General features: G+C 39.2%; 2 protein-coding genes and 1 pseudogene across 3 annotated transcripts; 2 read left to right on the top strand and 1 right to left on the bottom strand.

Moving 5' to 3' along the window:
- Nucleotides 1-366: 366 nt before the first annotated feature.
- LOC308678882 (olfactory receptor 14A16-like) lies at nucleotides 367-1,302 on the top strand (the record flags this gene model as incomplete). The annotated part of the gene is made up of 1 exon (XM_081346113.1): nucleotides 367-1,302. The coding sequence occupies one exon, from the start codon at nucleotides 367-369 to the stop codon at nucleotides 1,300-1,302; it is 936 nt and encodes a 311-aa protein (XP_081202239.1).
- Nucleotides 1,303-6,030: 4,728 nt separating this feature from the next.
- Nucleotides 6,031-6,972, top strand: LOC308678881 (olfactory receptor 14A16-like; the record flags this gene model as incomplete). The annotated part of the gene is made up of 1 exon (XM_081346112.1): nucleotides 6,031-6,972. One exon carries the CDS (start codon nucleotides 6,031-6,033, stop codon nucleotides 6,970-6,972), a length of 942 nt encoding a protein of 313 aa, XP_081202238.1.
- A 15,478-nt stretch (nucleotides 6,973-22,450) lies between these two features.
- On the bottom strand, nucleotides 22,451-23,511 carry LOC308678880 (olfactory receptor 14I1-like; annotated as a pseudogene). The gene has a single exon. The product of its transcript is annotated as an olfactory receptor 14I1-like (transcript).
- Between the last annotated feature and the right edge of the window lie 1,117 nt (nucleotides 23,512-24,628).

Here is a 24,628-nt window from a genome sequence, read left to right as displayed (position 1 = left end):
AAGAGTTAACATAGACCAATATTTACTGATGTTCAAAGACTCCCAAATGTTAAAAAAATATTAATAAATCTGTATAATAATATTATTGGCCCCACATGTGTATCCTGAATTAACAGGCTATTTTTCACCCACTGTTTCCAAAAGAGTTGAAGTAAGTTTGATGAGATTACAATTTAATTCAAGAGAGTTGATGGCAAAATAATTTATCATTTATTAATCTCAGAGAATATTTCAACTAAGGTTCTCAGATGATGATATTATTAATTCTGGAAAAAAGTATTTTTTCTCTAAATGTATATCCTTTCCTGTAAGAAATCATTGACCATTCTGTAATCTACTCTTTGCAGAACATTTGGAATAAATGAAATGGGCAACCGATCCATTGTGACAGAGTTCCTTTTAATGGGATTTGCAGATGATCATGAAACACAGATTTTGCATTTGGTGATGTTTCTGTTTATATATTTAACAGCTCTAGCGGGAAATCTTCTGATCATAATGGCTGTCACCCTAGACCATTATCTTCACAATCCTATGTATTTCTTTTTGGTCCACCTGTCATTTTTAGATCTCTGCTATATTTCTACTACAGTTCCTAAATCCATAGCTATTTCAATTACAAAAAACAGAATAGTAACAGTTGCTGAATGTGCTGCACAGCTATTTTTTATTGTTACTTATGCTAGTGGTGAACTTTTTTTGCTCACTGCCATGGCCTATGACCGTTATGTAGCCATCTGCCACCCTCTGCAATACAGTATGATCATGAACTGGGGTGCCTGCATTCAGATGGCAGCTGCTGCCTGGATAAGCAGCCTGATTCACGCAGCATTAGAAACCATTCTAACTTTCAGAGTGGACTTTTGTGGATCCAATAAAATTAGAGAATTTTTCTGCGATATGCCTCTGTTGCAAAAAATGTCTTGCACCGACTCAAATGTTCACACATTTCTCATTCTCATCCTTGGGGTCATTTTAATCACATTTTGTGGTGGAGTCCTGTTTGCTTCTTATGGGTATATCTTTTCAACAGTGCAAAAGATAACATCAGTTCATGCAAGAATCAAAACTTTCTCAACCTGCATTCCTCATCTGACTGTGTTTTTCTTATTTGTTACCACTGCTGTATTTTCATATATGATTCCAAAAAATATTTCTACCCCAGTTATGGATGTGGTTTCTGCATGCCTGTATACACTTTTGCCACCGGTTCTAAATCCCATCATTTACAGTTTAAGGAATAAGAATATACAAAAATCTGTGTGGAAAATATCCACTAGATTAAAACATTTCCTACAATGATTGCAAACATTCTTAGAAGGGTTATGCAAGGAACTTATTATTTTATATCAGGGCACATCAGCTACTGTGTGGAGACTAGAGATTTGAAATGTATTTGTTGACAGACAGTTCTAAAATCCAATATGTAAAATATTGGCCTATCTCCTTTCTCCACCCCACTTCACTGCTCACTTTCTCTCTTATCTTTTTAGAATTGGAAATTAAAAATTAAAGCAACTTGAATTTCAAGTACAGCTTGGATGGTCCATTAATTTTAAATGGTTTTTGTCTGATATTCTTCACTTGCAAAAGGCAGCTTTGGTGTAATTATAAAGTTCTCCAAATGACCTTGTTCTGAAGCTGAGTGAAGGGAAAGATACAAACTATATTATTTAAAACCAAAAATCTGATAACTATCTGAGAAACCATTGTAGTTAAAATCCCATGCTTGCCAAATTACAGATAAGTTCATACACAAGAGGTCTAAAACAGGGATATCAGTGATGGCGATTTTAGAATGATAAATTTTTGATGGCAACATTTAGATTCAACAAGGGAATTGATTGTAAAAAAGCAAAATTGTTTATTAATCTCAGAATATTTTAATAGTGTTTTTCAGATGACCATAGTGTCATTCTGGAAGTTAACTGTTTATTTGTTTTTTTCCAGAAGATTAGAACAACTTTTAGAAGATAACTTTATGGTCCATCCTTGTAATAAATAATTGGTTGTGTATATATATTACAAACAATTTAGGGTCTTCCAATACTCCTTCTTTCTAAGCTATTAAGATCTGTCCTAATTCATTCAAAGGGGTTCTCGGGACTTGGGAAGAGTTTTCTGGATAGAAAAGTGCTTCAGAGAATCAAAATCTCACTAATTCTAAAGGCCCCTATAGCAAAATCCTGGGATTCCATATGCTGCTTAGATTTCTATTAAGACAATGTTTCATTGACATCATACAAAATTTATCAGGAAAGTTTCATTTAGTACTACTGATTTAAGTGGCAAAGCTTTTCTCCCCTGTCCCCAAGGGTTAAAATATAAACGTTTAACACAAACTATTTAACACCTCGTCTCCACATCTACAAAACTTTTTATTAGATTTTTAACTTTAATTTTTACTATTAACAAAAAAATGTACTTGTAAAATAGTTTACACACTAAAGGAACTTCTTGGAAAACTGCAAATCATCTTTTACTAAACTTTTAAGGAGCTTCTTAGATATGCTCCTTAATATACTTTCTCAGAAAAAAAATATTACCTGATACTTTCCTATCCTTTCTTTCCCTCAATGTATTACTATTTAAGATTAAAAATTCAAGTTTTTTGCTTTCAATATGAATTATTCTGGACCCAATATTTTTTTTATAAAAAAGAGAATGGGTGTTTTGCATTATTTCAAAAGATCATAAAAAGGTCTTGTAAATTTATTTTGATTTATTTTCTTCTTGGTACATTATGGCTACACTTTCTTCACTGTGGTGAACATTCTCTTAGCTGAACAAACAGATTTTTTTTCTCAACCTGAACTCTACACTTAGCAGACTTTTTTTACCATTATTATGATTATCTTTACTCTGTTGTTTTTCATGTACACTGAGTTTCTGCATCACAGACAAATTCCTTGTGTGTCTAATCACACTTGGCCAAATAAACCTCTTCTCTTCTCTTCTCTTCTCTTCTCTTCTCTTCTCTTCTCTTCTCTTCTCTTCTCTTCTCTGCTCTGCTCTGCTCTGCTCTGCTCTGCTGTGATATCCTTTTTTCATAACTAAAACAGAAGAAAACAAAAAAATCCCTGCTAAAATGTAGCATGGAATTTTTTTCTGCAGTTCTTTACCATGTTTGAATCTTATAATTAACAACTTGAGAAATAAGGATATTTGGAAACCCTCCTCTACACTGAAAGATTTTGGAGGATGATTCTTAAAAGAGTCATAAAAGGAACCCTTAATCATATGACTCTATTGAGGGTAAATAACTATAGTTTTCTATATTTAAATACAGGGGTATTAATGCTTTCTTGCATTTATTGGCATTTGTGATATATTTTGTTTCTTCAGTAATGAATTACCATTTTGGCTACCATTATATAGCACCATGCAGCATCTCTATCAGGTAACAAAATCAGTAGGATAAAGAGTCAGGATGAGACCCACGTAGTATTTTTCAATTTATATACTTTCTAACTCACTATAACTCTATCAATCTCTCATTCTAAAGGCTTCTAGGAAGAAGGATTTAAAGTGAGAGGGAAATTTCAGGTTTACTAACTATTCCAGAGAGTCAGATTGGTATAGTCATTAGAGCACCAGGTTGGAAACTAGGAAACAGTGAATTCTAGTCTCACCTTAGGTATGAAAACTGGCTGGTGACTTTGGGTGAGTCACTTGCTCTTAGCCCAACCCCCCTCACAGTGTTGTTATTGTGCGGAAAGTGGGAAGAGGAAGAAGTATTAGAGATTTTTGGTGTTTTGAATTATTTATAAAAATAACTAAAGTGGGATAAAAATAAATAAGTAATATCATTGTTTTCAACCTTTGTACTGTATATTTGCAACAAGTAAACACCTTTTCTTCCAGTAGTCCTGAATATACTCTTACAATTTTGGTCTACATATATTTACCTGAAAAACAGCTGGAAAACAAACAAACAAATAAATAAATCTATGGAGTAAGGCCACTATAAGGCAATTGTTCTCTGTAATTGAAAGGATAAGGAATACAACTTGTCCATGCCACCTTAGAAATTGGATTGACTCTTTGCATAATTTATTGGTTAATTTGACTGTCTGTTAATCTCATGAAAAAGAAAGTATATACTGATTCAGCTAGAGAAATTAAGTCTTATAAATTGTAATGTATTTGGCTGAAATATTTTAATTCCAGTGCATATTTATCTATCAGGTGCACAATTTTTCCAGGTATTTATTTTTTGGAGGGGAGAGGTTTCCACCAAATGTGTAGATCCCTGGTTCAATAGTCATTTGAGATGGAAGTTATTTATTTGGCCAATGATCAGCAAAAGAAGAAGCATATTAATACTATGGAAATAATAGGCACATTTTCAGCCCCAAAGGGAAACAGTTCTATTTTCCTAATGCAAAGTAGAAGTAGCATTCATATCTAAAGAGGAATAAAGCAAATAAGTTTCCTTTCAATTTCTTTATTTCAAGATTTGTTTAACACCTTGCTTTGGAATTCTGTTGAGACACATATAGAACTCTAGGGAATAGTTGTTTAAACTCCGAATTTGTCAACTTACAAATACATATCGGTATATTCTATCAATGCATAATTCTATTAGCTGTTTGCTCTGCAGAGAGAAGAGGTGTGTGATAGTACTGCACTACTTTATTTTTTAAAGAATGAATGATTATTTTGACTTAGTCCTCAGGATTTTTCAGCACCAGGAAAAGAGGAATGCTGGAACATAGCCCTGCTGTAGAATTTCCCATTAACGTGAGGTTTTTGTACATGTTGAGCTCCCTATTTGTCACAATGCTTCCTAATATTGTGACCTTTGAAGATTCTCAAGGTTTCACTAGGACTCATGTTCTAAATAAGTCTGTAGTTAACCAACCAGATACTGAAAGTATGGAAGGCATAGGCTAATAATAAATATCAAAATAATATTTTAATATAATTTACAATATTTAGAAATTAAAATGTATTTATTTGTTTGTTTTTTTGTTTGAACTTGAGAGTCTATATATTGGTGTATGAAAAAAGATGAACAGAATAAAATAAAATATGTGATATAGCCTATGGATGCTGTATCTATACTGATACTGATATGTTGACAGATATGAAACAATGTGGAGACAATGGAATGAGAGACAAGTTAAAATTTGGTTGATACATCTGTTTGGATTAATGTATATTTAATACATGTTACTAAATACTTTTAGCTGGCACAATATAATAGATTCATGGGATAACTAACAATGCACTATCTTGTATTTTGGCATCTCCCCAAACTGAAGCATTATCGGTATGAAACTCAGTGGCAAAAGTAGACTGATTATATTTTTTATTTCTTTCTTTGTTTGTTTTAAGGGACGCGGTGGCTCAGTGGGTTAGGACGCTGAGCTTGTCGATCGGAAGGTCGGCAGTTTGGCGGGTCGAATCCCGAGTGCCGCGTAACAGAGTGAGCACCTGTTACTCGTCCCAGCTTCTGCCAACCTAGCAGTTCGAAAGCACGTAAAAATGCAAGTAGAAAAATAGGGACCACTACGGTGGGAAGGTAACAGCGTTCCGTGCGCCTTTGGCGTCTAGTCATGCCGGCCACATGACCACGGAGACGTCTTCAGACAAGCGCTGGCTCTTCGGCTTTGAAACGGAGATGAGCACCGGCCCCTAGAGTTGGAAACGACTAGCACGCATGTGCGGGGGAACCTTTACCTTTTACCTTGTTTGTTTTATCAAATTTATAAAGTTACCTATCTTAAAAGGATCAAGAATTCATCATTCCTGGTTTTGGCTATTACAGTGAACTGGATTTATACTGCTGAATGGTGATTTAAAAAGTAAACAGCATATTTTTAGGGCTGGTAGTTATACGCCAGCTCCTGCAGTGGAGAACAGCCCCTTAATGCTGATGGATGGAAGACCTTAGAAGACCTCTAAATCTATGTAGTGCTGAAACAAAGACAAGGTGGACCATACATCTCTGGAGCACTGATGCTGGAAATACTGTTTGTTTCTACAGTGTGTTTGTTTGTTTGTTTGTTATTTTTCTGAAAGCAAATGTTAAACCAAACATTAGTGGCTGAATTCATCCTCCAAGGATTTTCAACTGCTCGAGAGTTACAGATTTTACAATTTGTGATGTTTTTGTCCCTTTATTTAGCAACTACGGTGGGTAACATTCTCATTATCATAACAGTATCCCAGAGCAATAATCTTCACAACCCCATGTATTTTTTTCTGGCTATTCTCTCCTCCATTGATTTCTGCTTCATTTCAACCACTGTTCCTAAATCTATGGACAATTCCTTGATGAACAACAATGTGATCTCATTTGCTGGATGTGTCACTCAGGTTTTCCTTGTGGTCTCCTGTGCTACTTCAGAGATTTTCTTGCTTACTCTCATGGCATATGATCGCTATGTTGCAATATGTCATCCCCTGCAATACAAACTAATCATGAATTGGAAAGTTTGTCTCGATATTACATTAATTATTTTGGTATTTGGTGTAATCAATGGAGCAGGTCATGCTGCAAATACCTTCCATTTAGATTTTTGCTCATCCAATATTATCAAGCAATATTTTTGTGATATCCCTCAGTTGTTAAAAATATCTTGCACCAATACAGAAATAAATGAGAAAATTACATTTGGTTTGGTACTAAGTATAGGTTCATTTTGCTTCCTGTTTGTATCTATTTCTTATTGGTGTATCTTCTCAACAGTTTTCAAGATTCAGTCTACTCAGGGACAGTACAAAGTTTTCTCTACTTGTGTTCCTCATTTGACTGTATTTTGTTTGTTTATTATTACTGTCATGTTTTCATACATGAAACCAAAAGCTTTGTCCTCACCATCTCTGGACTTTCTTTCTGCTGTTTTGTATACAACTTTACCTCCACTAATGAATCCCATAATTTATAGCCTGAGGAACACAGAGATTCAAATGTCTTTAAGGAAGATGCAAAAGAAATATTTCAGATTTCATATGTTAACCTGACTATATACAGTAGGTGTTTTATTTATTTTTTCCCAGACCCTAGAAGGTTGGGTAAAAAAGAGAGGGATTCTTAATGTGATCTGTCTTGGTAATTTAAAAAAAACCATTTTCTGTTAACATTCCAGTTTTTTTTGTTTTTTTTTTTTTGTTTTTGTTTTTTTAACTAGAAATATACATGAGTAAACATTTTGAGTAATAATCCTCACTAAATAAATGCTGTGGTCCTAGTGCCAGTATTGAAATAGTTCCTCTATCTTTTTCAAGAAAGGGTCACTAAGAGTGAATATTGAATTTACGGCATTTATGAAATCAGGTTTAATTGATTTTGCTCTTTAGTATAGGAGGTTAAAAATAATTTCTTACTGGATTTTCCATAACTAAGACGTGTATTTCATTATACAGTGGTATCTCAGTACTCGTCATTAATTGGTTCTGGGAGGTGCAATGAACACCAAAAATGATGTCTACAAATTTTTCCCATAAGGAATAATGTAAATAAGTTTATCAGATTCCCAAACAAAAAACAATGCACATTTTTAAAGCAATATGTAAAAAGATAGGTTGTATATCATTACCTTACATGAGAAATGAACCTAAAAATTAATAAATACTTAGATTAAATAAAATAAAATTTTTACATTACTTGGACTGATAAAGAAAAAAGTGCAAAAATACACAAAATGACCACAGAAGCTACTATGTGACTACTGTGTTACCCTTTGTTTCTGCTGGAAAGGGTAGAACTGAGAAGTTCTAGCTTGCACATTGACTACCAAACCAATGACAAGTACTGGAACAAAATTTTCTCATCAAAATGCACTGGGTATCAAAGTCAATGAGTTTCAAAGCAATTGAGTACTGAGGTATCACTCTATATCTTATTTGATTTTCTGGACATCACCCTTATTATCCAGGATCAATACTTCCCTAATTTGTTCCATTTATCTTTGTACAAACTTAGTTGTAGATTTCTGCTACATTTTCATCCTACATTTTATTCATGATGATGCAGTGGTTAGAGTATAGTATTGCAGGCTAACTAACTGCTCACTCCAGAAGTTTGATTCTGAATGGCTCAAGGTTGACTCAGCCATCTATCCTTCCAAAGTTGATAAAATTATGACCCAAATTGTTGGGGGGGCAATATGTTGCCTCTGTAAACAATTAGGGAGGGCTGTAAAGACTATTAAGTGGCATATAAGTCTAGGTGTTTTTGCTACATTTTCATCAGGCTAATTCTTTGATAATCAATATCCTTTTTATAATTCCCAGTAGTATAGTCATACTATACCATCTACAAATCATCTAAACATACTGTAAGATCACCTGGCTATTTCCATCTAGTGTCTTCACCATCTGGATGTTTTAAAAAAAGTAAAATCAAATCACATCATGAACGGGGTGACATTATTTATGAGTCTGGAACTCACAGAAGACAACTTCACCCAATCTCTGCTCAGGGTAAACTAACCAAATCACTCACTTTGTGTTTCAGTTTGATCAAGTCTTGAGCATACTATCTGCCTATCAGTAGCTTTTATCAATTCTTCCTCTCCATGAATTAACAAGTAACCTTTGCTATTTATTAATCCCATTTCTCCTTTTAGGTTTATGGGAGAAATTGGAATGTAGGATGCACATTTAGAGGGAGAAAATTGAAATAATGCATATTTAAATGAATGCTTCAGCCTAACACCTTTGACACCTTTGGCCTCTGATCACTGTTCAGCTTGGACAAACAATAGCAAATTCCAGAGAAATGTTACCTTATCATGACTCATTATTAGACTGAATATGCCAGTTATATAATTTATTATCTGCTACACCAGTTTTCTACAATTCTGTGAATGATTGAATAGTATTTACACAGTAATAGAAATTAAGTAATAGTTTTGATGACAGAAAGTGTGGTGTAATAGTTTAATACACAGGGCTATAATTGTGTAGTGGGTTTTTGGAGTCGTTAACCAGACCGAACTAATGCAACACTATTTTATTACAGGCAAAACAGAACTGAGAGTACCTGACAGAATGACAGTTCAAATCAAAGCTGTTTTCCTGCTCAAACTTAACGTGGCCTCCAAAACAGTTGGAGACACATTTAAATCAAAACACATTAACTCTTGATATCAATACAAAACACCCCTTCCCCCTGGATAAAGTGATTTCTTTTTCTTTCTTTTCTTTCTTTTTTTATAAAGATTTTAATAGTTTTTCCCTTACATACATATGTTAGTATTTCAACCAGCATGCTGTCTGGATTCAAAAGCGCTAATATATAGTCAATTCCTTATCCTTGATTCTTTCCTCCAGCCATTTGTATAATGACTCCCAGGTTTGCTAGTATTCTGTTTCTTCTTTATTTTTCAGTCTCATAGTTAATCTGTCCATCTCTGTGCATTCCAATATTTTTTTTAATTACTTCTTCCTCTGGTGGTACTCCTTCATTTTTCCAGTATTGCGCAAAGACTATTCTTGCTGCTGTTGTGACATGTAGAACCAAATATAAACTTTGTTTATTAATCTTTTTGGCATTATACCTAATAGAAAAAGTTCAGGATTAAATTCTACATGTTCTCCCAACATTTTTTTTTCTAACCAGGCATGTATCTTTTTCCAATAAGCCTTTGCTTTACCACATGTCCACCAAATATAATAATATATGCCTGAGTTATGTTTATATTTCCAGCATCTATCTGACATATTTTTAAACATTTTTGTTAATCTTGCTGGTGGCAAGTGCCATCTACAAAACATTTTATATAGATTTTCTTTAGACAAAGTTGACATTGTCAATTTATAATTTTTCTCCCATAATTTTTGCCATTTTTCTAGTTCTATATAACCAAAATTTTTCACCCACCTTGTCATTAATCCTTTGGCTTGTTCGCTTTCCATCTCCAAAATTAACAAAAAAATATACATTTTCTTAATTAATTTCTCAACAGAGATTAACAATATCGTATCAAACACAGTTTGTTCTTTATAAAACCCATACAATTTCACATCTTTTTCATATCTATTTTGCATTTGTAGATGTGCCCACCATGACAGGTTGATACCCTGACTTTCCAATTCTTGTCTAGATTTTAATGTTCCATCAATATTTAGAATATCTCTATATGTCCAAATTTTTTCGAAGTCTACCAAGTTCGGATGTAAAAAATCTTCCATCGTTGATAGCCACCCTGGAATTTTTACATATATTTTGGTTTTAATTTTTCCCCATACTGTTAGCAAACCATTTCTTATGTATAAGTGATTTTGGAAATACTTATGAATTTTATTTTTCCCATACCATAAAAAAGCGTGCCACCCCAATTGTAAATCGTGTCCCTCCAAATATAAGAACCTTTTATTTCTGAGAGTTATCCATTCTTTCACCCATGTTAATACAGATGCTTGATAGTACAAAGCCCACTCAGGTAGCCCCAAACCTCTGATTTCCTTAGCATCTTGCAACATTTTCATCTTTATTCTTTATTATTTCTTTCCTTGCCAAACAAATATCAAAATTAATGAATTTAAAACTTGGAAGAATTTTTTCTCAAGTTTTATCAGAATTGTTTGGAATAAAAATAAAATCTTCAGCAATATATTCATTTTGACTGTAGCAATTCTTCCTAGTATTGACAGTTGCAAATTCTTCCACTTTTTGAAGTCTAATTTTATTTGTTTCAATAGCCTTGTATAGTTTTCTTCTTTTATTGTTGACCATTTGGCTGATAGGTATATACCCAAATATTTGACCTTTTTCACTATCTGTACCTCTATTGTTACTGACATTCGTTGTTGTTGTTTTTTTGCTTATCTGTAAGATTCTTAACTATTACCTTGTGTTTTTTTTCTCTATTTATTTTTAACCCCACAAGTCCTTCACCTTTGCCCTCTTGATTGTCTCTTTTTCTGCTCTCCTGCTTGTGCAGTTGCTCCTTGAGTCATCTCTTCCATTTGCTTCTGCTCCTTACTCTCCCCTTGTCTTTGTTTCACTCTTTCACTCCTTCATCTAGAGTTGCTCTATTCCTTACTTCAAATTCTTCTGCTTTCCAGACTGAATCCAATTGATATCTTGTATTGTTCCAATTTATTAAAATGCCTTCTGGCATCAGCCATCTATTGCCTTTGGCAATCAGCTTTGTAGTCAAGAAATGATAATGTCTTCGAGTATATCTTACTCTCTTAGGTATCTGCTTTAAAACCACAATTTCTTTATTTTTATATTGTATTGGCTCATCTCTAACTTTCTGCAATATTTCATCTCTTGTTGTCTTCTTTATGAACATATATTTCTCTTGGCAGTTTATTTCTTCTTGCGTAGCTTGAGTTCATGCAAAATATTCCATTGACCTCTAATTGAATTTCTCGTCTATCTGCATTTAAAGCCTCTTCCAGGATGTCAATAATCACCACTGTTATGTTTTCTTCTCTATCCTCAGGAATATTTTGAGATCTTAAATAGTATTCCGCCTTTTCCATTTCTAGAATCTTAATTGCGCCCTCTAAGTCTTCATTTGCTTGTTCTAGTTTTTCATTTTCTTATAATAACATTTCCATCTTTTTATCAATGTCCTCCGATTTTTCTTTGTCTTTCTGGATTCTCTGTTCATTTTTAATTATTGTTTGATTTTGAGCTTCAAATTTTTCCTTTATATCCAGGATTTCTTGACTTACAGTCTCAAGTTTACTTTGTGTCTCTTTGTGGTTTTTTTGTGTCTCTTCATGATTTCTTTGCATCATCTCTTGATTTCTTTGCACCATTTCTTGAAGCAGTTTTAATGAGGTCTGTGTTTTGCTTTGGGCAGTGCTTATTTTCTCACATTGCAACATTGCTTCAATAGATCCCGGTGTTGTTGGACTAGATTGTCCTACAGAGGGCGCAGAAGAGGTTTTCTTCATAAGTCTGGTAATGTTTAATGAACTCATTTTACAGCTTACAGTCTAAAACCAAAATAGTATCTGTTTGAGTTTAGCCAAAGTCAGCAGAAGTAACTTTAAAAAGTTACTTGTAATCTCACAACAAGGTACTTTTGTTATTTGCAGGTGTCTCCTCAAGGTCAGTTATGAAAGCATTTTTTCCATTTCCTTCTTCTTTTCTTTTTCTTTTTTCTCCATTATTTATTAGTACTGTTGTTGTTTTTTGCCACTAGATGTCCTCCTTGGCTTATTTATCAATGTCCAATATTCTTTTTTTAAAAAGCACTTCCCCCTCTTTATAATTACCCACTGCTTTTAAATTTAGTCCTTCTTTACTTTTCAGCCCTTTCCCATCAGGGGCTCAAGATTTATAATCCCCAAGGAGAAAGAAAGAAAATTATGGCTCACCCAGCCTCAGCATGCAGTTGACAGTCAGCTGTTTTGCGGTGCTTCCCTTCCTGCTGGAGATGACTAGGGCTGCCTTGGCTCACCTGGCAGCCTTTCCTCCACCTTTTCAGAGGGATCTTCAGTAAGCTCCGATAGGCTGCCGCCTGATCCAAGCTCCTAGAGGGTCCCTCCTTCTTCGATGCCCCTCCAGGGCAACTTTCCAACCCTTTAAGGGTCACTGGGCAAAAAGAAACCAGACTGGAAAACCGGAGTGCTGGCTTTTTCCACTCATCCCATTGGCGACCAAACAGGAACTCCTGGATAAAGTGTTTTCTTGTACATTTGATGCACATAGTCTTTGAGGTAGACTGGTGGGTTATGAATTCTGCTGGAATGTCACAAGGCTGTTTGGGTTTCCAGATCGACTTGTCGGTTGTCCTCACTGGGTAGAACTGTGCCACTATGTCTGTTTGAGTCATTTGATGGCAGACATGGTAGACTTCTGCCGCTATGTCCATTTGAGTCTTTTGACAGAAGAGGCAATTCAAAGATCTGTGGCATCTCTGTCTCTGCGAACACACTCTCAACAGGTGTGGACAATGCTGGAATAGTAGCTTCACCTGATATGTCTACAGTCCTTTTGAAATCTCCTCCAGATCTCTGATTTTCTGCTAATGCCACAGCTGGTCAATGTGGCACCAGATCACATGACCATCATTCAAGGCCACCTCATATGATAGTGGCCCTGACACTTTAATAATTGTAGCACCCACCCAAGGTGCCCCCTACCCATAGTTCCTAACCCAAACATGCTCACCCAGGTGTAGATTCCTGGGAGGCTTGGGTTGTGCTGTTTCTGCAGCAATTCTGAAGGTGGTCTAACTTTGTAGTGAGCCAACGTCTCCATAGTAGCTCAACTGGGATGCAACCTATTGTGGTACTTGGCATCATGTGCTAGGACAGGAGAAAGTTTACTAGGTGATGATTCCAGTCTCCCATTGTCAGCCTTTTGAGAGCCTCTTTTGTGGATGTCACCATCTATTCAGCTTGGCCATTGGAAGTGGGATGGAATGGAGCCAAAGTAGTATGTCTGATCATATTAGTATTAAGGAAAGACTGGAACTCTGCTGCCATGAATTGTTTACCATTGTCTGACACAATGACATCCTGCAGACCGTGTGTAGCGAAGAGCCTGCACATTTTCTGGATAGTCCTGGCAGTAGTCATAGATTGGACAGGTACTACCTCTAGCCATTTTGAATAGCTGTCCACTATAATGAGGAATACTTGTCCCTGAAACAGACCCGCAAAGTCAATGTGTATGTGGAGCTTGCATGGTCTCCCAGAAGTGCCCAGGTATTTGAGACATTTCTGGTCTGTTCTCTTGGCAAATCTGCCATCCCCTTACTTGAACCTGTCACAAACGTCCTTGACGATGAACCACAAACACAGCTAAGGAACAAGTGACAAGGTTTATTCTTCCGACACACAGCAAACTGCAATAAAGTCAGCGTTGCCAGCATCCTGCTCCAACGTTCTTTGGACACACCCCAACCCCACCCCTCCAGAACAAACTGGCATCCACCCACTACCTCATAAAGACCCCGCCCATCGCCCTGCACACCAGCCTCCCTCCATGCACATTGTTGGCACCCCGTAGGGCCATCTACCAGGTAAGCCTCATCCTGCCCCTCCCTATGCCACCCCAGCCGTCCTCTCCCAGTCCCCACCACCCGCACTGTGCAGCCCTTTACCCGTGGTCACGCCCCCCCACCAGCCCGCCCTGCCTCCAACACCCAAAACGTCCCCACTGCCTGAAGGTCCGCCCGAAGGTCCGGCCGAGGAGAGGGGCAGTGCAGGCATGGCCACCAACTGGCCGGCATCTGCCTGCGGTGGTCTAGTCCATCTGGCTGCCTCTCTATCATCTTGTTCTGGTCAGAGGGAGATCTGCGGGCCCTGCAGAACTGCGGCGCCGAAAGCACATGGCACAGGCGCAACCGTCCTCCAGCCGGTGGCCACCCACACTGGTCCCAGTCATTCAAGCGCCACATGCCCGTTCCATGCAGGCGCATCCATCAGCCAGTCAGCGGTCACCTGCAGATGCTCCGGCTGTTTGGGCAGAGGCACAGCCGGCAGCTCCGGTGCCGGCCACTCAGGCGCCGTGCAGACGTGCAGCGCAGGCGTGGGCATCAGCTGGCCGGCGGCGGGCTGCTGCAGCTGCTGAAGGTCAGACGCCGTACCCGGCCAGCAGGAACGAGGGGGAGCTGCTCCTCTGTGCTGGTACGGGGAACGGCTTCCGGAGACGAGAAGGGGACACCGGAGTCCAGCCGGCACGTCGGAGACAGATGGGCTGGCGTGAAGAGGTGTCCCCGACGGGTGACAAGCCAGTAGGGCTTGACAGTCGGCTCCCCCTACCAAAGCTCTTGGACAACTGCTTCCCGTTTGGTGTCGTATTGTGGAAGTCGTGAAAACGCATCAGCGAGGAAATTCCATCCCCCCGGCACGTATTTCAATATGAATTTGAATCGCCGGAAGTAGATAGCCCACCTGACGTGTTTAGGCGCCAATTTTCTTGGCGACTGCAGGACCTCCAGGTTCTCATGATCTGTCCATACCTCGAAGGGGTGGGCGGCCCTCTCCAACAGATGACGCCATGTCTCCAGGGCCGTGTGCACGGTGAATGCCTCTTTCTCCCAAATCGCCCATGCATGCTCTGAGGATGACAGCTTCTTGGAAGCGTAGGCGCATGGTTGGAGTGCACCTTCCACATTTCACTGCAACAACACCGCTCCCACTGCGACATCACTGGCCTCCACTTGGACCACATACGGTATGTCTGGGTTGGGATGCGCCAATACCGGTTCCCTAGCGAACAGGGCCTTCAAGGACTTGAACGCCTGTTGGCACGTGGTGGTCCATGCCAACTTTGACCCAGGATGTGGTTTCTCCCCAGTCTGCCACGTATGTAACAGGTCCGTCAACGGCAGGGCTATCGCAGCAAAGCCTGGAATAAATTGCCGATAGAAGTTTGCGAAACCTAGGAAGCTTTGCAGCTGTCTTTGCGTCTGTGGCGCTTGCCACTGCTGCACAGCCTCTACCTTACTGTCACAAACGTCCTTGACGATTAACCACAAACACAGCTAAGGAACGAGTGACAAGGTTTATTCTTCCGACACACAGCAAACCGCAATAAAGTCAGTGTTGCCAGCATCCTGCTCCAACGCTCTTTTATTGTGAGGACACGCCCCAACCCCACCCCTCCAGGACAAACTGGCATCTGCCCACTACCTCATAAAGACCCCGCCCATCTCCCTGCATGCCAGCCTCCCTCCATGCACATTGTTGGCACCCCGTAGGGCCGTCTGCCAGGTAAGCCTCATCCTGCCCCTCCCTATGCCACCCAAGCCATCCTCTCCCAGTCCCCACCACCCGCACCATGCAGCCTTTTACCCTTTTACAACCACAGTGCCGAAAGGACATGGCACAGGTGCAACCGTCCTCCAGCCGGTGGCCACCCGCACCGGTCCCAGCCGTTCAAGCGCCACACGCCCATTCCACGCAGGTGCATCCATCGGCCGGTCGTCAATCGCCTGCAGATGCTCCCACTGTTCGGGTGCACGTGCAGCCGGTGGCTCCGGTGCCGGCCGCTCAGGCGCCACGCAACTGTGCAGCGCAGGCGTGGGTGTCAGCTGGCCAGCGGTGGGCTGCTGCAGCTGCTGAAAGTCAGACGACGTACCTGGCTGGCACGAACGAGGGGGAGCTGCTCCTCTGTGCTGGTATGGGGAACGGCTTCCGGAGACGAAAAGGGGACACCAGAGTCCGGCCGGCATGTCGGAGACAGATGGGCTGGCATGACGAGGTGTCCCCGATGGGTGACAAGCCGGTAGGGCTTGACAGTTGGCTCCCCCTACCAAAGTCCCACCTGAAAGGGAAGGACAACATGATGGACAAGCCGGTAGGGGTTGACAGAACCTCAATGTCCTTGTCCAGGTCTGGTCACCACAAGTAATTTCTTGCAAGTGCCTTCATTCTTAGGAGACCTGGATGCCCCTCATGCAGAGATTCTGGCTTGCCATTTGGGTGGAACAATTACTCTGCTTCCCTAGAGCACACAACCTTTGTGGGCTGACAGCTCATCTTTTCTGCATGCATAGAGCTGAAACTGTGGACCTGGTCTGTTTTCTGGCCACCCCCTCAACACCCAGTTGAGAACGCAGCTGAGAGTTCAGTCAGTGGCAGTTTCAGTGACCACATCCCCTGAATGTAGGGGTGTCTCTGGAAGATCCTGTATTACCAGGATGTGAGCTGCTGGATCTGGATCTGGATCTGTGTGTGGCAGAGGCAGTTGGCTGAGTGCATCAGCTTGGCCTATTTCCTTACCAAGCTTATGAACTAGCCTGTATGAATAGGCAGCCATAAAAATTGACCATCATAGCATCCTTGGTGACAGGGTCTGTGGAGGCTGCTTGTTAGCTGTGAAAAGGCCAAGCAGCAGCTTGTAATCAGTGAAAATTGTGAAGGATCACCCGTATAAGAAATCATGGAATTTCTTAATTCCTGCTACAATAGCGCAAGCTTCTTTGTCTACTTGAGCATAGTTTCTCTCAGCTGATGATAGTGTCCTGGAATAGTATGCAATAGGGGCCTTACGACCATCTGCCATTTGATGGCTTAATACTGCCATAATGCCATAAGGTGATGCATAACATGCTAAAGTCATGGGCAGATTTTCGTTAAAATGGGCCAACACTGAGCTCAATGATAGCAGTGATTAGACTGCTCTGAATGCCTTGCCGTGGGTGCAGCTTTGTGTGGCAAAAACAAATGATAAAAGTTTAACAGTCCTAAGAATGCCTATAGCTCCCCTTTGGATTTAGGTCTGGGGGCTTGTTGAATGGCTTTTAACTTAGTCTCTGATGGATGGATTCCAGCAGCATCTATCTGGAACCCCAAAAACTCAGTAGAGTCCACACCAATTTGGCATTTATCTTTCTTTAACTTCAACCCTGCTTCATGGAACTATTGAAGCATTGCCCTAAGGCATTCAGCTAGGATGCTGCTGATCTTCACGCAATCAGGACGTCATCAAAATAGGGGCAGACACCTGGTATATACTTCTCCTCCCTGAGCAGTACCTGACCTTGTTCTGTCCCGGGGCCCATTTACCTTTCTGAGGTATGTCTGCATTGCGAGCTTCTCTGTGGTGACCTCTACAGACCCTGGTAATGTGGCCCTGCTTCCCACAGGCATGGCACACAGCTGTGCGAAACCTGCATTCAGTTATTTTATGTTGTCCTCTGCAGCCAGCACAGTTCAAAGCTCTCTACATGGGGCTGCCCTTGAATACCACTCGGAGGCTCCAGCTGGTGCAGAATGCGGCCGCGCGAGTTGTGATGGGGGTTTCCCGATACTCCCATGTAACACCTCTGCTCCGCAAGCTGCATTGGCTTCCAGTTGTCTTCCGGGTGAGATTCAAGGTGCTGGTGATGACCTATAAAGCCCTAAATGGCATGGGCCTGGGTTATTTTCGGGAGTAACTTTTGCCAGCATTAACTTCCCACCGTCCTCTGCGCTCCCACAGAGAGGGCCTCCTCAGGGTGCTGTCGGTCAGGGAATGTCGACTGGCGACCCCCAGGGGGAGAGCATTCCTGTGGGCATGCCTGCCCTCTGGAATCAGCTCCCTGTTGAGCTCTGGATGGCTCCCGACCTTCGCTCCTTCCGCCGCGACCTGAATACTTGGCTATTTGAACTTGCTGGCCTAGACTGAGGGACTGGGATTTTAGATCTTAAATTTTAAAAATTTTAAATTTTAGAATGTGTTTTATTGTTTAGGGCTATTGGTTTAATTTCATTTTAATTTTTGTATATTTTGTGTTGTTTATAGTGTTTAATTGCCCTGTACACCTCCCCGAGTCCCTTGGGAGAGGGGCGGTATATAAATCCAAATAATAAATAAATAATAATAAATAAAGGGAGGATAGCTTGTTCCATTGCATGATGCCATCTATATGGCTTCTTTGCAACTGGCCAATCTCATTATATTCTTCTGATTCAACCGGTCTCTCAGTGGTCTCCTGATGTATTGCTGTGGGACTGGAGTGTGTCTTCTGCGGTCGGAGAGCCTTCACCGCTCCACTGGCAGCCTCATCTGCCATAACCTCCTTCAGAGCATCTTGGAAGGTTAGATTTTCCATGGCATAAAGGCACTGCTGCAACTGTCTATTCAGCAGTCCACAAATGAGTCTGTCCTTGAGAGAATCCTCCAAGTCAGGGAATTCAGTGGGGTGATGCTTGATGAAGTGCTGCCACGAACTCTGCTACAGATTCTCATAACTTTTGTTCCTGTTGTTCAAAGGCGTAATGGCAAGCAATTACTGACAGCTTCAGTTCGAAGTGCTCTTTCAGTCTCCTCTCCATAGGTTACTCAAAGCTTGCTGGTGCTACCAGATTCTCAGTGATGTCAAATGTAGCCTGTCCACATGCATAGAGTAGAGTTGCCGCTTTCAAACCATCTTCTCTAACCTGGTTGGCCCTCAGGTAGTTGTCTACCCTGGACACATAAGAGCTCCATGGCTCTGGGTGGGAGACATCAAATTCATTTAGTCTGCCTAGCTAGGCCATGGTAGTAGTTTGGTGAGGTCCTAATCACTGCCTATCTTGCTGTGATAGGAGCTGAGCTGCCTAGACCCTGGGGACAAATCCCTCAGGACAACTGTGCCTCAAGTGTGGCTTAATGGCAAGCAGGGTGGGGACATGGTCCCACCAGGACTCTTCTGCCTGGTCTGACACCCAGTGACTTCAGATTCAACTAGGCATCAGCTATCTCCTTCAACAACATCCCATCCTCATCACCACAATTGTGCAGTGGGTTTCTAGAGGCATTAACCATACCAATCTGATGCAACACTATTTTATTTCAGCCAAAACAGAATTGAGAGTAACCGACAGAATGACAGTTATTTATACTTGCTGCCTCTAAGTGGAGACCAATCAAATCAAAGCTGTTTTGCTGTTCAAACTTAAACTTAACTTTCCGGCCAAAACAGTTGGATACATGTTTAAATCAAAACACATTAACTCTTGATATCAATACATAACAGCTATAAACCGGGAGATCATGGATTCTAGTTATTCTTTAGGCATAGTAGCCAGCTGAATGACTTTGGATTGGTCCCTCACTCTCAGCCCTAAGAAGAAGGCAATAATAAACCATGTCAAAAAATTTTTTTAAAAAAATCTGCAGGTACTTTTCCAGTTACTAGGAATCAATTCTCTCTCTCTCTCTCTCTCTCTCTCTCTCTCTCTCTCTCTCTCTCTCTCTCTCTCTCTCTCTCTCTCTCTCTCTCTCTCTCTCTCTCTCTCTCTCTCTCTCTCTCTTACACACACACAATGTAGACAAGAATATTTTTTTACTCAGATTCTTTGATTTTACCTCCTTCTCTCTCAATCTCAAACTATTAAATTAATCAAATACAATATAAAGGTAAAGGTAAAGGTTTCCTTGTCAGCCATGTCTGGCTGTACAGCACGGTGCTCATTTCTTGGCCAAGAAAACCAGCATTGTCCAAAGACAATTTCCCTGGTCATGTGGCCAGCATGACTATATGTCAAAGATGCACAAAACACTGTTACCTTTCCACTGAAATGGTACTTATTAGGCATATGGTGTTAGCCTACAATGTTGGGTTGAAAATATATTAACCATAATGCTATGTCTTTAAGAAGTTAATTGGATGTGTAAGTGTTCTCATGGCCATAAGAGGAAGCTAGGAATGTAGCTTCTCTCTCTCTCTGAATTCACTGATCTCTACTATTACTGTTTTTGCTCTGCTGTTGGTTTACTACTGTTGTAAACCTGAACTGTGTATTGACCTCTGGACTGGTAAGAAGACTTTGTAGTTTGGATTACTCCTTGGACTGTTGCTATTGTGTATGACCTGGACTGTTTATTTTTGACTGTGCATTTTTGTTCTTACACCACCTTCAAGTAAACTACTTTTTGCTTCAACAACTCAGTGTATTCTTGTGTGACTCTTGCTGCTCTCAGTACCCTTTCTTGTCTGTGCAACTCTTTGGTAGCACAAGGAGACCTCTGCACAACAAAATCCTTAACAGTACTTATCAATCTACTTGCTGTCAGAAGTCCCAGCCACAGCCTTGAACCCAACAGAAAACAGGACATTGGGTTCAAAGGAAAATTGGTTTATTGAGGTACACTCTGGCTTGTGAGCTCAAAGCTATTGCAAACAAAGTCAGTGCTGGAAGCAACTACCTCCCAGTGTGCTAAATAGATGGCTCCTGCCTGCCCCCCCCACCTAACCAGCATCTGGAATGATGAGGCAGGGTAAGCAAGGGCTGGTTTCAAAATCCCCAGTTTCTCCACGCCAATCAGCTGTTCAGCGGAGCACCGAACAGCTGATCCAGCAAACCCAGAAGTTCTGCCGGCAGCCATTTTCCTGCATGATGGCCTGGCAGCAGCTAGCTCCCAACCATCTGGTCACATCACCTCCCAGCTGTGCTCCAAACGGCCCCCAGTCATGCAGGTACAGGGGGAAGGGCTGTCACTGCTGTCATTGCTTCTGGCCCCAGCCGTTGCCTCCAGCTGCCGCTGTCTGGTTGACCCCTCCCCCCTCCCATTAGTGACAAGCCCACAGGGGCTTGACACTTGCATTTCATGCTTTGGAACTGCTACAATAACAGTTCTAATACTTAAAAACAATTTATTTGAAATGTATTAATAATGGAGAACCTATCTAGTTCCCCACAAAGGTTCTTTAGATTATGTTGACCGAGGAGGCCTTGCTGGGAATGTTTGTTTATGAAGGAAACTAGTGAATATATAGGTACAATTCATAAAAAATGAAAGGTAACAAGCAATAAACAAATTAGCTAATTTATTATTTAAATTGATTTAATTTGCATTACAGCTTTGTTTACATTTTTATAGTGAAGTTGATAGATTTTAATTTCTCAGTATTTAAATAATAAAAGGAATGTTTGATGAATAATAGTGATGATTCATGGTGATTTTGAAACAAAAACATTTTCAGAAAATTTTATCCCTATTCTTTTAAACATAGATTCAGACATTTGAAGAGTAAAAGAGGTATTTATAATTAATAAATAATTTTGTTATCTCCCAGTCACAAATCATCACATAGATATAATTTGAATTAAATTCAGTGTATTTCACTTATATACAATTTATAGCAGAATATCAGTTTCAATATGTAACAATTTCCTCACTCTTTTCCTTTGAATTAATATCTATTCCTTTAATTAATTAGGAGGTTTGACTGGAAGATATACAAATTATACAGGAAATTATACCTTTAGTATATGAATAGCTGGTCTTTTATTTTACTTTTTGCTTTACTTGGTCAAGCATGTTTAGACACACAAAAAATTTGTTTCTGGTACAGAAACTCTCAGTGTACAAACACCAGACAGTAATCATCATCAACATCATGATCATCATCATCATCTATGTAGCCAATAGAACTAACAAATAATATAAGGGATAAATATATATATATGCACATTTCAAAAACTCAAGTAACTGATGCTGGATAGAAAATGAGTGGAACAACTTCATTTGGAGCAGAAAATCACTCTACAGGATTGTTTTTATGATGGGAAATAGGAGGCAGATGTATTAAGTATGTTGGCCATTTTGAGGTGTGTGAATATGTGTCTGTGTACAGGATAAATCATAATAATAGTAATGCCTATCCCACACCCTGGAGAAGGATAAAATAGGTGGATAAAAATGCCAATCATTGGGCTGACAGTGTGATGACCCATAATAAAATAATCTTTGTCACTACACATGGAGATAATTTTTTTAGCTTATTTGTCTATAGTTATGCTTTTACCAATGTTATTGTGATTATTTTACTTTCCAACATTTCTATTGTAATATTAGTATGCTGCCAATAGATTGGGACAATTCAATTTTAAGGGATGGCAGGCAAAATTGTAAAATAAGGAAATAAATTCAGAGTCCCTTATTTATTTCAGCAGCTGCCCTACTAAATCTGTGGAAAAACAATAGGAAATTTGGCATGTAATATGCTTGCTGATATAATGCAGAACAGTATCTAAATAGATGAAGAAACTTCACTAGCCATGGAAAGATACATTTATAAAATAACAAATCAATTTTAGAAAGTTATTTCTAAATCAATTTTAGAAAGTTATTTAAATTTAAAAGCTTGAATACAGCAACCTTTATTTCCTTATTCCTCATGCTATAGATCACTGGGTTCATCATAGGTGGAACCACTGAGTATATGACAGCAAATACCATATTGGTTTCTGAGGAGACATGAGGTATTGGTCTTAAGTACACAAGCATTCCAGTGAATAAGAACATTGAGAAAACAATGAGATGAGGAATGCATGTAGAAAAGGCCTTTTGTCTTCCTTTTGATGAGGGCATTCGAAGCACTGTTATGAAGATCTGCACGTAAGTCACAACTATAAACAGAAAGCAGCCAAATGCTATGGTAACACTTAGAATAAGAAGTACATGTTCAACTTGGTATAAATTAGAGCATGAGATTTTTAGTAGCTGTGGAAGCTCACAGAAAAACTGGTCAACTACATTGGAACAGAAAGTCATGGCAAAGGTAGTGCTGGTGTGCAAGATGGCATAAAGTAGTCCACTGAACCACGCACTGCCTGCCATCTGGATGCAGGCTCCTTTGTTCATAATTACTTCATATCTGAGTGGGTTACAGATAGCAATGTATCGGTCATGAGCCATGACTGTGAGAAGAGTATAATCAGAAGCTGCAAAGAGGAGGAAGAGAGAAACTTGAAAGACGCAACCAACATATGAAATCAACCTGGTGTTCATGAGAGAATTTGACATGGATTTGGGTATAGTGACAGAAACAGCTCCAAGATCAGTTATAGCTAAATTCATGAGGAAGAAGTACATGGGAGTATGTAGTTGGTGATCAAAAATGACTGCAGAAATGATGATGAGATTTCCAGAAATTGCGGCCAAATAAAAAAAACAGAAACACAACAAATTGCAGAATCTGTATTTCACGGATACCCGAGAACTCCAACAGCAGAAATTCTGTTATGAAAGTTTGATTGGGCATATCATTCATTTCTCAAAGTTAAGTATAGTTTCTGGAGGGTAAAAAAGAAAAAAAACAGGAAAATTAGAAAAGTTTATTTTATCATTACTATTTCATATATTTGAACATTTTTACATTTGCTAGAAATCTGTTATTGGAATAGTCATATTTGAAAAATAAAATAAATGCTCATTATCCTCATTAGTGCAATCTATTAGAATTTACTTATACTGGCACTTGATGGATCTTTGAAAGCATCCATAAAGCTTAGAACACAAACAAGACTGTAATTCAATGTCTGGTTTCTTTCTGAATTTCTTTAGTTTTGCCTCTCACTTGTATGCTACATAAACCAAAGAAGTGCAGCTATAATAATATTTTCATGGAATATTATTTTCAATCCATCCTCTCTGATTTTTCTTTATTTGAATTTATGCCATTGAGAATTGTGACAAATCAAATTTGTAGAAAATAATGATGACAACAACAACTGATCATGGGGGTTAAGATAATGATAACATATTCTCAATTTTTAAAATTATGTTCATCAACATAAAACTTTAATGCATGTTCCAAATGTGGAGACCATATTAGTATACTGTATTTACAACTCTGCAAAGTCAGACTTGATAAAGCTATATACTTAATGGCAAGAAGAGTGAGGGGAAAATATTGTAATATTTCTGATGAGTTCAGGACTTAATGTATGTTTCAACTACTATGATACAGCATAATAACTTTCTAACAATTGATAGAGCAAGGAGTGAAGAGAAAATAATAATGAAAGAGCATGTTAGAAAAAAAATAAGCCAAATGAAAAATACTTACTTTGTTATTTCTGCATTTCTGATTAAAATCTTCTCCTGATAAATAATGTGCACAAATATATTACAATTGCAATTTCATTTCCTTCTGAGCCAGGCACAAAACATGCTGGGAATAAGAGACATTTATTAATGTCTCTTTAGTTTAATGGTCTCAAGAGTCACACAGAGTTGATTAGAGGAATCAGAAATGCAGATCCACACAAAAATTTTAATTGATGGCAAATGAGTTGTACTTACATAGAATACAAATACACATTGATTCAACTGGCAAACTATTTAATCATTGTTTGTTTGTTTGGTATGGAAAATTTTATTTTTTTGTATTACTCCCTACTGATAATATAAACAAAATATTTACTCCTACATTCATGTTGCCTAAAATTAGTTAAATTAATTTGACAGGCTGATTAATATATTCACAATACTAATTTAGTA

Source organism: Vipera berus, assembly GCF_964194415.1.
Source record: "Vipera berus genome assembly, chromosome: Z".
NCBI classification, from domain to species: domain Eukaryota; kingdom Metazoa; phylum Chordata; class Lepidosauria; order Squamata; family Viperidae; genus Vipera; species Vipera berus.
Note: the sequence above shows the minus strand (reverse complement) of the source record. Positions and strands in the feature narration are given on the sequence as shown.